Consider the following 13,421-nt stretch of genomic DNA (forward strand, 5'->3'; position numbering starts at 1 on the left):
GGCCCACCCCTGCCAGAGCACCCATCCCCTGCAGAGGCCTCCCTACCCTCAAACTCCAGAGCCCCACACTGGGGCTGGCTGTGTCCTTGGTGGCTGGGAAAAGCAGAGCAACAGCTCTCAGGGAGGCCCCACCTCTCATTTCCCATTCTCTTCCTTCTCACCTCCTGGTCAGAGCCCTTGGAGAGGGCATCAGTCAGGAAATGGATCAATGCCCAGCCCTGTGCAGCCTGACATCTGGCTGCTTCAAACCTCAAGCAAATGGCCTTAAGTTAAACCAGACAGTATCTCTAAAGTGCTTAGCACAGCACTTGACGTGTATGCAGTAGATGCTCAGTAAATGGTAGCCACTGTAAGTCCTTTTCCTGGTGGCCTGGAGAGAGCGAGATGGGGAGGAGGGGTGGTACTGGACATTGATGCCCCAGAGGCTTGGAGGGTTGGGGCTTATGGCTGGTCCAGCTCCCCAGTCATCCTCACATTTCCACCTATGACCCCTCTCAGGCTCTCATGCAACTTTTCCCTCTTGCAAAATTTCCCTCTTGCAAAGCAAGGCAGTGGTGGGGCCGGGGGAGTACCTCTGGATCCCAAAGCCGAGAGGAATGGCCAGCCATCATCATGGGCTTTGTGAGCTAGACCAGGATGCACAGCAGCAGGGAGAGGACTTGCCCCTCAAGCCTCCAAGGAGGCCCCTCTCAGCTCCAGCCCACTATTACAGGACTGCGGGTCCCGTGAAGCCACATATTCTGATTTTCAAGAGAAGTCAGAAATCTGGGATTTTCTATGAAATCTCCTGGTTTTTAAGTGCTGGAAACTCTTACCAGAAAAAAAATTTTAAACACCACTGGTGCCCCCAAGCACATCGAGAGAGAGAGGGACTAACCCATGGGCTCTGTTTTATGAGCTCTGGACTAGGGTGCCCTAGGGGCACTTCAGTTGTTAAAAAAAGACTCTGACTGCCTGGATGGCTCATCTTTCAGTTTAAGGAACTGCAGGATCCTTGTCTGGGGAGAGAGTGGGAAGGCAGTCCGGTGTGGTAGGGAAAGCCCAAATCTGAAGTTGCAGGGTCTTCCCAGCCCTGGGTCTCATTCTCCCAGCTGGTTAAATGTGCAGGTGGACCCTCTCAGCAAAGCCAGGGCTGTAGCTTCCCAGAGCCGACCCCTTGCAGTGGAGCCAGCCACGTGCCACAGCAGCTCTAGCCGCCCCAACCAGAGGGCCCCTCGGGTGAGCCTTGTTGTATCTGTTCACCTGCCCCATCCGCCGCCCCGGGCTCCCCAGAGAGAAGCCTCTGGCGGACGCTGGGCACGGCACTCTCTAACATGCCAAGGGGAGCTTCTTGCTAAGCCCTGATGCTAATCCCCTCCCCTTCTCTCTTCGGGGCCACATGCCACAGGTCACTGGGCATTTCCCGCCTGAACCAGCCCAGGCCAAGGCCAAAGCTTCCTACCCTGGACTCCTTGGTGACCCAGCCTGGTAAGGCACTTGCTCTGGGTCTGGTCACAGCTGCACTGAAAGCCTCCCTCTAACAGTGTGACCTGGGGCAAGTCAGAGTTTACCTCCCTGAACCTCTGTTTCCTCACTCAGAAAACAGGGATGGCAATCACCTTGTCACAAAGACCACGTGAGTGAAAGCACGGGCACTGCTTCATAACTGTGGGGAACAGGAATACTGCTACTCCCTGGGCCTGAGTCAGTCCCTCCTGGACCTGTACCCTGACATCTGTGAGGCCCTCCCCTCTGGCCGGCCCAGCCTGAGAACCCCAGCACTGCTGTGAGGTGGGGGAGCCAGACTTAACCTCTAACCCTTCCTGGTGGGCCCCTGGCTTGATGACCTTTGACCTTTACTTCTGCAGGCTTGCATCAGGTGAGCTAAGTCCCCAGTCATGGGGTCCCCTACAGCCCCCCTCTCCCCAGGCCCTCTGGCCTGAGGGCACCAGATACCCCATACGGCAATGTCCCTACCTCCTGCAGGATGTATTTGGAAATCTGAGGTCCTACCACCTACCAGAGAAGTTCCTGGTGGCCAGCATAGTGGTGAGGATGGCTCCCTGCAACAGATAAGAGGAGGAGGTTTGGGGGGAGAGGAGGCCAGAGGTGAGGGGGGAGAGGAGAGACAGAGAAATGGGAGGGGAGTGGGGAAGGAGAGGCAGGTGCTCCATTCAGATACAAAGCCAAAGCCTTCTGACCCTTGCCCTCCATTCCTCCATTCCTCTCACCCCACAGCCCCGAGACCATCCACAACTCCCTTGGAGAAGGGTGAGGCAGGGGTGAGCTAGGCCTTAGCTGGCATCGCTCTGGGTACACGGCCATCCTAGGAGCAGATATTAATAGATTCCACCGGCCTGGCCAGAGCTGGTGGCTGTGCTCTGGGACACCTGTCAGTGGGGCTCCTAAAGGCCAAGGAAGTTTTCTGATGGGGCAAGGACAGTAGACTCTGCACCCCTTGGTCCCCCACCCCACCCCGTCTCCACCCTCTGCCTAGGGCACTCAGCTCCTCATTCCAGTACTAGCTCGCCCTCTGTGGCTCCTGGGTTCGGAACCCTGGGTTAATGAGGAAAAGCCCTCCTCTGTCAATGGAGGGGCTGGGGACCAATGGCCCTCCTGGTTCTAATTGCTGTCTGATTTGAACACTCTCTGGGTCTGACAGTCCATGATTTTAAGACTCCCTGACTCTGACATTTTGAGACTTCTCCTGTGACAGCGTCCACTGCGGGGCTGGGGGTGAGATGCCATTCTCCTGGCATCATGCTGGCCAGCACCCCGTTGGCCCATGTCCCTGTCCTGAGCCACCATGCCAGGCCTGGGAGCAGTTGGTGAGGAGATTCCGAAGAAGCCAGGGCCTCAGCATCTGTCACTCAGCATGTGGATGGCTTTTCTGTTCCAACCAGCTGGGGACCCCTTGGTTGCTCTTCCTACCTGCTCACGGGGTCCCTGGCAAGGGCTAGGCCAGGAGATGTCACGGCCCTGAGAACACACAGACCTGCTGAGAGGCTGGCAGCTGAGGGCCCACCTGGGTCACACTGTGGCTTCCTTGGAACCACAACCCCTGTCTAGTCCCTCGGCCATTCCTCTCCAGTGCTTGGCAGCTGGGGTCTCTCACCCCCACCATGGTCTCCTGCCCAGTCACATGTCACCCCCGGAAACCTCTCCCAGCCACGCCGAAACACTTGCAGTCCCCCTAAGGGGTCATGCTCACGCCTCCAGACTTCTGCACAGGCTTTTCTCTGTGTCTGGAACATCTGCCCAATCTGTCTCTATACTGTTAATACCTGCTTATCCTTCGGGATCTCAGCTCAAATGACACTTGCCCAGGAAGGCTTCTGGGATCCTTCCCTGGTCCATCCAGACCTGCTCCATGGCCCTGCTATGCACTCCCACAGCCTCAGGGCATGTGGTCACAGCACTCACCACTGCCCCATATAACGTCTCCATCACTCGTCTGTCCTCACCGCTGCTCACTGCCCAGTCCAGGCAGCCGGCGTTCAGTAACACTTGTTGACTCAACAGAGGAAAGAACTAGTGAGCAGGTCTCTTGGCCACTGTGGAGACCCAGGCCAAGCTACTCCCACAGCAGGGGGGCACGGAGGGTGAGGGCCTACTGTTACCTTCAGTTTTCTCCTGGCGTTGAACTTCTTCAGGCAGTCCACGGTCTCCTGTCTGTGCATGCAGGAGGCCACGGTGGACCGGTGCTGAAGGGAGTGGGGGAGAGGTCTGTGAGCGGAAGGCAAGCCCTCCCTCCCCCTCCAGAGTATCCTATGGATGTGGTTGTCATCTCGGGGGAATGATTTTTTGTTCCAGGGGATGGTATAAACATCCTGGCAGGGCTTCCCTGGTGGCGCAGTGGTTGAGGGTCCGCCTGCCAATGCAGGGGACACGGGTTCATGCCCCGGTCCGGGAGGATCCCACATGCCACAGAGCGGCTGGGCCCGTGAGCCACGGCCGCTGAACCTGTGCGTCTGGAGCCTGTGCCCCGCAACGGGAGAGGCCACAACAGTGAGAGGCCCGCATACCGCAAAAAAGAAAAAAAAAAAAATCCTGGCAATGGACATTCAAAGCCAGTAGCACCCCCAGTCATTGAGCCAACCCAGAATAGCCCCCACTTGCCACTCTCCCCCTGAGAACAACAGTGGGGTCAGTGTCTCTTGGATTAAGCTCCGTCGGCCCCATGCTGGGCCCTCAGGCCCAGGGGCAAGGGCCAGGCCTCCGTAGGGGCCTTATTCCTGAGGTCTGGAGGGGGTCCCAGGAGGGGCCTTGCTGAGGAAGGCTCACCGAGATCCAGGGGTGCTTGAGGGCCTCGGCGGCCGTGATGCGTTTGGATGGGTTGATGGTCAGCATCTTATTGATCAGATCCTTGGCTTCCGGGGTGACGGTGTCCCATTCTGGTGACGGGAACTGGAAGGGGCAGAGGGGCCAAGTTTGCCCAGCCTACCCCAGGCCACCCCTGCGATCCCCCAGCCCCTGACTGGCAGGGGAGCAGGCAGGGGTCCTAGTGTCCTTCTACTCGGGCGTCCACAACCAGGAAATGGCGCAGGGTCCCCTGACCCCAGGACAAATCAGAACAATGGCCAGGGAAAGAAGGCCTCCCTCTGCTCTTCTGAAGCTGTGCCTTATCTGCAAAGCAGCCCGACAGTGGTTAGAGCCCAGACTTCAAAATCAGAAGCTTGGGTTCCAGTCCTGGCTCTGCCTCCTGGGCTGTGTGAGCTTGGGCAAGTCATGTGACCCCGAGAGACGTTGTGAGGATTAAATATGATATAGAACACGTAGCATATAGCTCAATAGACATCAGCCATGCAGAACAGCAGTACAGCTTGGTTGTTAGAAGCATGGACACTAGAGCCAGACCGCCTGGGTTTAAATCCCAGCTCTATCGTTTCTTAGCTAAGTGGTCTGGGCATTTATTTAACCTCTCTGCGCCTCAGCTTCCCTATCCGTAAAATGGGGGTAACAATAGTATCTATGTCATGACTGGTGTGAGGATTAACTGTAGTAATATATAGAAAGCATTTAGAAGACTGCTATATGCGTTAGTTATTATTACTATTTGTATATACAATATATAATATGTGTGTATGTGTGGGTACATATATCTATATATGTATGTATGTACACATGTATGTATGTATCTATCTATCTCTCTATACATAGAGAGAGAACCTGGCTCCTGGGGCCTGCCCCCTGACCTCTCACACCACGTTGGTGCTGCTTCTGCCCTCTGGGGCCCCATGGACTAAATCCCATCCCTTAGATGCCCAAGTCATTAGGCACTGCCAGCTCATGGCCTGGCCCCAGTCACCCTCAGGCTCCACCTGCTGTTCACCCCATCCCCAACCCGTAGCTAGAGAGTGGCAGGAGGCCTAAATGGGCTGGGAGGGTGGGACAGGGTCATCCTCGGGTCTCTGGCCTCACTGGGCCTTGGCTCTCACTGGATGGGGCCCAGGGGATGACAGGGAGGCTGGAGAGAGGAGCAACACTCACATCATAGGCGCCAGCTTTGATCTGCTGGTACAGGCGGTGCTGGTCCTCATCCCAGAATGGGGGATACCCAACCAGCAGGATGTACAGGATGACCCCTGAGGAGAGAACCAGTAGAACCTTCAGCCTCATGAGGAGTAGTGATGGGGTGGGGGGGCGGTGAGGGAGGAGAACAATGGGAAAGGACAGAGAGGGCACCAGAGGGTCAGGCAGCCAGGAGGACTAAGGGGCCTTTGGATGGACTCACCACAGGCCCACAGGTCCACAGGCTTCCCGTACGGGTCCTTCCGCAGCACTTCTGGGGAGAGGTATCCGGGTGTCCCTGCGAACCCTGCTCCCCAGACACACAGACAGGCAGACACACACAGAGAGGTTGGCAAGTAAGTAACCCGGAACAAGATCCTGCTGGAAGAGGGATGAGGTTGCCCTGGAGATGGGGAAAACGGCCCCTGCCCCCAGAGCCAGCCAAAGGCTGGAAGCCCTGGCCTGGTAAGATACCAATGCCTCTAGACCAAGGTGGACGAGGGCAGAGTATACCTGTCACCATGCCCCCCAGCACCGAGAGCCTCATGGCAGAGTCATTGATCCATCCCAGGATTCTGCCTCAGAGTCACAAACTTCTAGCACAACCCTCCTGGCAACCACTAGCAATCAATCGCTGGTGGCTCTAGAGGTGAAATGTCCTTGCCCGTCAGTTCCAGGCTGAGCTGAACCCTCACCCACTCCCCACCCCTTCCAGGAGCTGGTCCTGGGATGGCAGAAGGCCTGTCCCTAACTCTGGCTTTGCCCTAAGTCACTTAGGTAGGTCTCTTTTCCTTCCGGGCCTCAGTTTCCTCATCCGTGAATAACGGATTAGGGATTCCTATCCTAAACACCTCCCAGCACTGTTGGGAGGATTTGTTGAAATAACGGACACCCAAAATGTTTTAACGAGTAATTGTGAGAATAGTTCCTATTTAATGTGTGTGTGCTAAGCAGGGCTGAGAACTTTCTCTGCCTGATCTCATTTAATCCTCACACCACCCCAAGGAACATACTATTATTATCCCCATTTTATAGATAAAGAAACAAAGGCTCAGGGAGGTGAAATGACTCACCCAAAATCATATACCCTGTAAGTAGCGGAGTCAGGATTTGAACCCAGAGCTCTGGCTCTTAACCACTGATCAACATTGCCCACTAAAAAGCAACCCCAGATAGCTGAAAAGACTCAATTATGCTAAAATCTCCGAGCACATTGGACCATCTGAGCTTAAATCCTGGCCCTACCCCTTTTCATCTCCCTTGGCCTTTTCTCAGTTTCTTAGCCTCTGTTCCTCATCTGTAAAATCAGGATAATAATCTAGCACCCAGGCTGTTAGGGGAACTCATGGAAGCCTCTAGCCGACAGTGCCGGATGTGCGTGTGAAGTCACATACTGTTTTAATGACAACCAGGTCCCTGCACCAGGCCCCCAGGGAGCTAGGGTGGGTGACCCCCACTGACTCAGAAGCTGCAGGGATGGGGGGCTCTGCTCCCTGAGCCCCAGATGGGGTAATAGCCACCTCCTCTGCTTGGGCAGAGGGTTCCTAGAGGCTGACGTGTCAACTCAAGGCTGGCCCCCAATACCCCTGACACCCCCTGCCCCTACTCACCAAACCATGCCTGCTGTTCCCCCTCCACCTCTATGGCCAGGCCAAAGTCCGCCAGCTTCACTGCGGCACCCTTGAGCTTGGAGGCCAGCAACAGATTCTCCGGCTTCCCAGGGCCAAGAGAAAAGAGGGAAAGGGGGAGAGGAAAAAGCCAGAGGACAGTGAGCAGATTCAGAACCTCATCTCTGGAGCTCTGGGCGTACAGGAGCAGCAGCTGAGCAACCCAGAGGCACACCCCCCCCCACCCCCCACCCCCAGCCCCGAACACAGAACCCTGAGCCTCCCAGAGACGGGACTACCCCACAGTAGCCCTCCACCTTCTGCAATAGGAAAACCCTTCTTCAACCTGCCAACCCCTCCTTCCCCTTCCCTCAGGGTTTGGTTCTGGGGCTGACGTGGGGGTGGGGCAGTGGGGAAACAGCCATCACCACTATAAGGAAAAAGAAGCAACATTTATTGTGCTTCCACTACGTGCCAGCCCCTGGGCTCAGGGTTTTGCATACATCATTCCATTTATTATCTCATCAACCCTTTGGGGTAACCATTATTATCTCCATTATCCACAGTGGCCTTCTTACATCCCCTGAAACAGTCACGCTTGCTCCCACCTCAGGGTCTTTGCACTTCCTGCTCCCCCTGCCTGATTTGCTCTCCCTCCATGCGTCACAGGTTTGGCTCCTTCTCATCAACCAGCTCTCACCTTCATGTCACCCCCTCCAAGAAGCCCTCCATGACTACTCTATCTAAAGGAGGAGTCCCCAGGTATCTTCTGTCTTAGCTCCTTGTTACCTTCATAGATCTCATCACAATTTCTAATGTGTTTTCCCATCTGTCTATGTGCTTGTTCATTATCCGTCACCTCTGTACAATATGAGTTTCTTATGTGTTCTGTCCACCAATGTATCACCAGCACCTAAAACAGTGGGCGGCACATAGCAGGCACTTAAGTATTTGTCACATGTATAAAGATGAGGAAACTGAGGTTCAGAGAGGTTAAGTGACTTGACTGAGATCACACAGCTAGTAACTGACAGAACCAGATCGAGGCATAGTCTGGCTCCAGAGCCGTGCTCTGAACCACTCTAGGCTGAGAGACGTGGGGCCTCCTATGTGCCACCTGGCCTGTGGGGCATGAAGGCTGTCATCTTCTGCTGGGTCTGGAAGACAGGAAATCCCCCTCTTCAGGGCAGAGACGTGTTAAAAGTGGGAACTTTTCGGTTAGAAAAGCCCAGCTTCTGTTCCCAGTGCTGCCACTTCTATGCTGTGGAACTTAGGCAAATTCTGTCACCTCTCTGAGCTTTAGTCTCCTCTCCAAAAAGTGGGGATAATGCTTACTTCGTGGGGTGGCATACGGATTAATTACAATAATCCCTGTAAAGCACTTCGCAGTGGACTACAAATGCTTGATAAGTATCAGTACTCATATTTTTTGTTTGGGGAGGAAGAGCAGGGGCTCTGAGTCCCTGGAGACAACTAATTTCTTCTGACCCCCTTCCCTACTGGGACTTCCAAGGAGTCCCACACCTGACCTTTCACTGCCCCAAACTAGGCAGGATGCAAACAAGTATAGCTCCTTCTGCCCCTCGTTAAGGCCTCTTTGGTCCTCTGGGGACAGTGTTCCTAACATGTCCTGGGTCTCAGTAGCTGTCCTGTCCTGATTTGATGAATGTGCCACTAATTAATCTATCCGGAATGGCCTAAATTTGTGCTGCCTCTCCCTGTTCCTCCTCTCATGCAGGGGCTACAGTTATAATGGGAACAGGCCCTCGGGGAAAGCTGCCCGGCAGTCTGACCAGAGACTCTCTTTGCGTGCACGCTTGCCTGCGGGTCTAGACTGAGACACTGGGAGCTCACCTGGGCTCAGGTGCAGAGCCACAGATGGCTTGTGACAGTCAGAGGTGAGCAGGGGTTCTGGTCAGAGCACTGCACCCCACAGAGGGACCTGGACTGACTGCAGGATGCTCAGAGAGGGTACCCGGGATGAGGAAGGCCTGGAAATCCCATCCTAGGGGGGAATGGAGGAGAACAGCCTGTAGAAGCCTTAGGAGCTACTACAAAGCCACTCACGTGCCTCCAGGGTGCTCTGAGCTGGAGGCTTGACCTCTGTGTGGCCCCGAAGGGTAGAACTGGGGCTCACAGGCGAAGCCCCACAGTGGGAAAGATTGAAGGAGCATTTCCTAATAGTTCAAGGGGCTACCCCATAAGAAGTGAGTTCATAGTCACTGAAAGTCAAAAAGCAGAGGTTTGATGGACACCTGGCAGAGTCACCTAGAAGGGTTAGGTGACCTGCAGAAGCAGGAGGTGCAGTGAGTGGCGTTTTGGTCCCAGCCCACCGGTAGCATGGGATCTGCGGTCAGAAGTCCAGGGCTCCAGCCCTAGCTCAGGCACAACTGAACTGCCTGTTCTCGGGCAAATCCCTTGGATTCTTTAGGCCTTAGTTTCCTGCTCTGCAAAATGGGAGTGGTGTTGTGCAGCTACCACACACTGATGCCCTGAAGCCCAGCAGAGGAGCACCGTGAAGCAGGTGCTGACCGGGCGAGGCCGTGCAGCTGGTGCCAAGCTTAGACTCCACATCTGCCTAGTCCAGTCCATCTCCTTCAAGTGGGAAGAGGGAGGACGTGGAGGGCCCCAAAGCCTGTTTTCCTACCTCACCACTCCCCTCAGAGGCCCAGAAGCAAGACTGATGACGCGTCTGTGTACCAGGCACTGTGCTGGCTCCTTTGACATCCTCACCAACCCTGTAATGAGGTTGCTATGGCAACCCCCACCATAATGAAGCTGAGGCAGTGAAGCTAGAAAGTGGCCCAGCTGGGATTTGGACTCCACCAGAGTCAGCCTTGGTGGCCTAGCTGCCTCTCACCTGGCCTGGCACAAAGCACCTGAGGCTGGGAGTTGAGAAACCTGGGTCCCCAGCCCAGATGCTCCACGTCCTTGAGCCCGGTTTCCTCGTCTGAAGAGTGGGGGAGATATTCCCCACCCAGCCCAATTCAGGGAAGCTAACGGGGTTCTGATAGTACCCCTGGCTCTGCAGGTGGAGGGAAGGGCAGGGGACGGAGGAGCCGGCTCCCAGTGAGCCGCACCCTCAGGTGGGTCACTCACCTTCAAGTCCCGGTGTACCACCCCCATCTGGTGGCAGTGCAGCACGGCCTCCAGGATCTGCTGGATACAGTGACTGAAGAGAGAGAGGAAGGGGGCAGGCGGTGAGGGCGGGCCTCTCCGGGGAAGCCAGCAGGAGGGAGTGCCCTGCCCCCAGGCACCATTGCCAGGCTGCACCTGGCACTCACCTGGCATCTGCCTCACTGTAATACTCCCGGGCCACGATGTCTTCAAACAGCTCCCCGCCGGTGACGCTGGGGAGACAGGCACAGAGTCACTCATCCACAGAGGCCCCAGGTGCCACGTCTTTTGGAAAAGTCTCCAGGAAGCTAAGAGTGGGGCCCAGGGACCTCAGGCCCAAAGGGAGGGGCCCCAGAAGCCACAGGGGTGCTCCCCACTACAACCCCCTTCCTGACTTCCAGCCCACCCTTCCACTGACCTCTCTCCCATCCACGCTCGGGGAGAGCCAGGCTGAGGTTACAGCTGGGGGTGAGACACTCAGAACACGTCACTATGATTCATTAGGCTCCTGGAAACCCAGTGGCTGGAGCTTTTTTGTTTTTTAATAGACTATTTTTTGTGGGGGGGGGTAGCTAAATTTTTGGTGAATGTGGTGAAATTTTTTGTGAACTAATTTTTTGGTTCACATCAAAATTGAGCAGTAGGTACAGAGATTTCCTATAGCCCCGCTGCACATCCCCCCACCCTGACATGCACAGACTCCCCCATTGTCTCAAGTATTGTTCTTTACCCATGAGACCAGGAGCCACTGAGACCTCTCAGTTCATGTTTGCTTTTCATTCAATTGAATGGCTTTAAAAACTTTAAATTTATTCCAAAAGGAAACTTTATATCACCACTATAAATGGAAGACCAGCATCACTGGCCACAAATAGAAACGAAACTAAATATACGATGATGAAAGTTAAAAGTGTTCGTTGGTGTGTCAGGAAAACCAGCCTGCACTGCTCAGGTGGCAGGCCTACCACGTTTTGGGAAACTCTATCAGAAGAGGTAATTCAGCCCAACCTAGGAGGCATGTGGACTCTTCAGGCCAAGAGACCCAGTGAGGTCATCCCTGCCAAGGCTGTCCCCATCCCCACTCTACATCCCAGGATGGGGCCAGACTCACAGGTCAAAGATCAGGTAATGGTGTCCCTCCTCGGAGATGCTGTCGTGGAGCCGGACTGTAGGAGGAGCCAAGGCAGCTGGTTACGCAGGACACAGGGCTCCCCACTCCCAGCCTCCCTCTCACCCCGCAAATGGCCAACATTCCGAAGTTTCTCCGTAAGATACTGAGCACAAGCCAGTTGCCAGGTGCCTTGACAAATACATGTAAACAAAGGATCACTGACATCAGGCATCCCCAAAAGATGCCTGGGCTTAAAGACTAAAGACCCCTGCTTTGGTCAAAGTTTGGTCCCCTTCCCTCTCCAACCTTCAGTTTCCCTGCTGGGAGGCCCAGTGTCATGGAAAGACCTGTGGCTCAAATCTCTGCCACTTGCTAGCTGTGTGACTTTGGCCAAATTGCTATCCCTTTCTGAGCCTCTCTTTCCTTGCCTGGACAATGAGACTGAAACTCCTGGAACCGCAGGCTTCTTGTGAGAATTCCGTGAGGCACACAGTCGATGTTTACGCAGTGCTGGCCCTGTGCTAATGGCCCTGCTCTGCTTCCAGGTCTGAGGTGATGGCAGAGCTGGTGGAGGGGGGATGACATTGGTCCCTGCGTTCTGGCTGGTGAGGAATTGTCATCTCTTCATACCTCATTTACCAAGAACAAAGGCAGAGCCCCCAGGAGCCCAGAGCTTCCAAATGACCCCCTGAGCTTCTGGGGGAAAAAAGGGGGCCCAAGGCCTGGGGCTGACTCTGTGGAGGGGTCCCACACCCTGCCAGCCAAGGACAACTTCCCCCAGGACAAGTTCATGGCCTTCCCTGCACCACAACTTAAAAATGGCCGTGGAGGGGGGTGTGGGCTCAAAGAATTGTGGTACATTGCACAACGGAAAATTACACAGCTGTTAAAATAACGCGGCAGTTATGTATCCACTGGTTTGGAATCATCTCTAAATTATGCTGTTTGGTGAAAAAGCCAAGAGCAAAGCAGTATGCATAGTCCTTTTCTGAAAGGATGTATTTCAGCTTGTGTACAGCATAAGTCTCTCTGGAAGGATACAGAGATGTGGGCACTGAGGGTGCCTTGAGGAGGGGAATTGGGACACCTGGGGCTGTGGGTCGTTGTGACTTTTCGCTGTAAGCCCTAGTGCCATCTGAATTCCTGCCATGTACATGTATTTCTGACTCAATACTGAGCCCCCTAAAGAGCTTAGGGCCCTCATATTGGCACATAAAGTTTGGAGAAGCAGTATTTATTGTTAAATACCCCAGAGTGTGTCTACAGAGATGAGGATCAGAGATGGAGGATGAAGGGGATACAAATTTAAATAAAATGTCTTTTAAAAATCTTAAATGATATATATTTATAAATAATGACTGAAAGATGTTTTTAAACTATCTTAAAGCAAAACTAAAAAGTAGGTAGCCTGAGAGTACATATCATATAATCCTGCTTTAATTATTTATCAACATTTTATTATAAAAAATTTCAAACAGGGCTTCCCTGGTGGCGCAGTGGTTGAGAGTCCGCCTGCCGATGCAGGGGACACGGGTTTGTGCCCCAGTCCGGGAAGATCCCAAATGCCGTGCGGAGCGGCTGGGCCCATGAGCCATGGCCACTGAGCCTGCATGTCCGGAGCCTGTGCTCCGCAACGGGAGAGGCCACAACAGTGAGAGGCCCGTGTACCGCAAAAAAAAAAAAAAAAAATTTCAAACAGAGTCAAGTGAATACCCAAGTACCCAGCACCTGGGTTCTATCATTAATGTCTTATTATACTTACTTTATTATATTTCTATCTATCCCTTCATCCTTTAACCTATTTCAATTTGTTAATGCATTTCAAAGTAAAGATAGGCTTGACTTTTGAAATGTATGTGTTTTGAACTGAGCATCCTGTATTTTCTGAGTGCAGAATCTGACAACTGTACATTGGTGCCCTGCCCAGACCCCCTTTAGGAAGATGGTGCACCCATCTTGCAGCTGCAGTGGGTTGGCTTACCACTCACAGTTGCCCTCCTTCTCTGGAGAATAGCGCACTGCTGATGGAGCCACCTTGCCCACAAGGTTACCTATAGCCTTCAGCCAATGATGGACTAATGTGGGGAGGCAGAGTC

At 54.0% G+C, this 13,421-nt stretch overlaps 1 protein-coding gene across 2 annotated transcripts in view; it reads right to left on the reverse strand.

Moving 5' to 3' along the window:
- CAMK2A (calcium/calmodulin dependent protein kinase II alpha) overlaps positions 1-13,421 on the reverse strand; it is a gene marked incomplete at both ends in the record, with an annotated part of 65,211 nt that overhangs the window by 22,902 nt on the left and 28,888 nt on the right. For both annotated transcript variants that reach the window (XM_081230927.1, XM_081230928.1), the window contains 9 exons: positions 2,000-2,042; positions 3,600-3,683; positions 4,264-4,386; positions 5,470-5,564; positions 5,714-5,797; positions 7,101-7,203; positions 10,197-10,269; positions 10,382-10,447; positions 11,326-11,380. In XM_081230927.1, the coding sequence (XP_081087053.1) occupies positions 2,000-2,042; positions 3,600-3,683; positions 4,264-4,386; positions 5,470-5,564; positions 5,714-5,797; positions 7,101-7,203; positions 10,197-10,269; positions 10,382-10,447; positions 11,326-11,380 (726 nt within the window). The remainder of the gene's footprint in view (positions 1-1,999; positions 2,043-3,599; positions 3,684-4,263; positions 4,387-5,469; positions 5,565-5,713; positions 5,798-7,100; positions 7,204-10,196; positions 10,270-10,381; positions 10,448-11,325; positions 11,381-13,421) is intronic.

This window comes from Mesoplodon bidens (assembly GCF_964165515.1).
Source record: "Mesoplodon bidens genome assembly, chromosome: 4".
NCBI lineage: Eukaryota > Metazoa > Chordata > Mammalia > Artiodactyla > Ziphiidae > Mesoplodon > Mesoplodon bidens.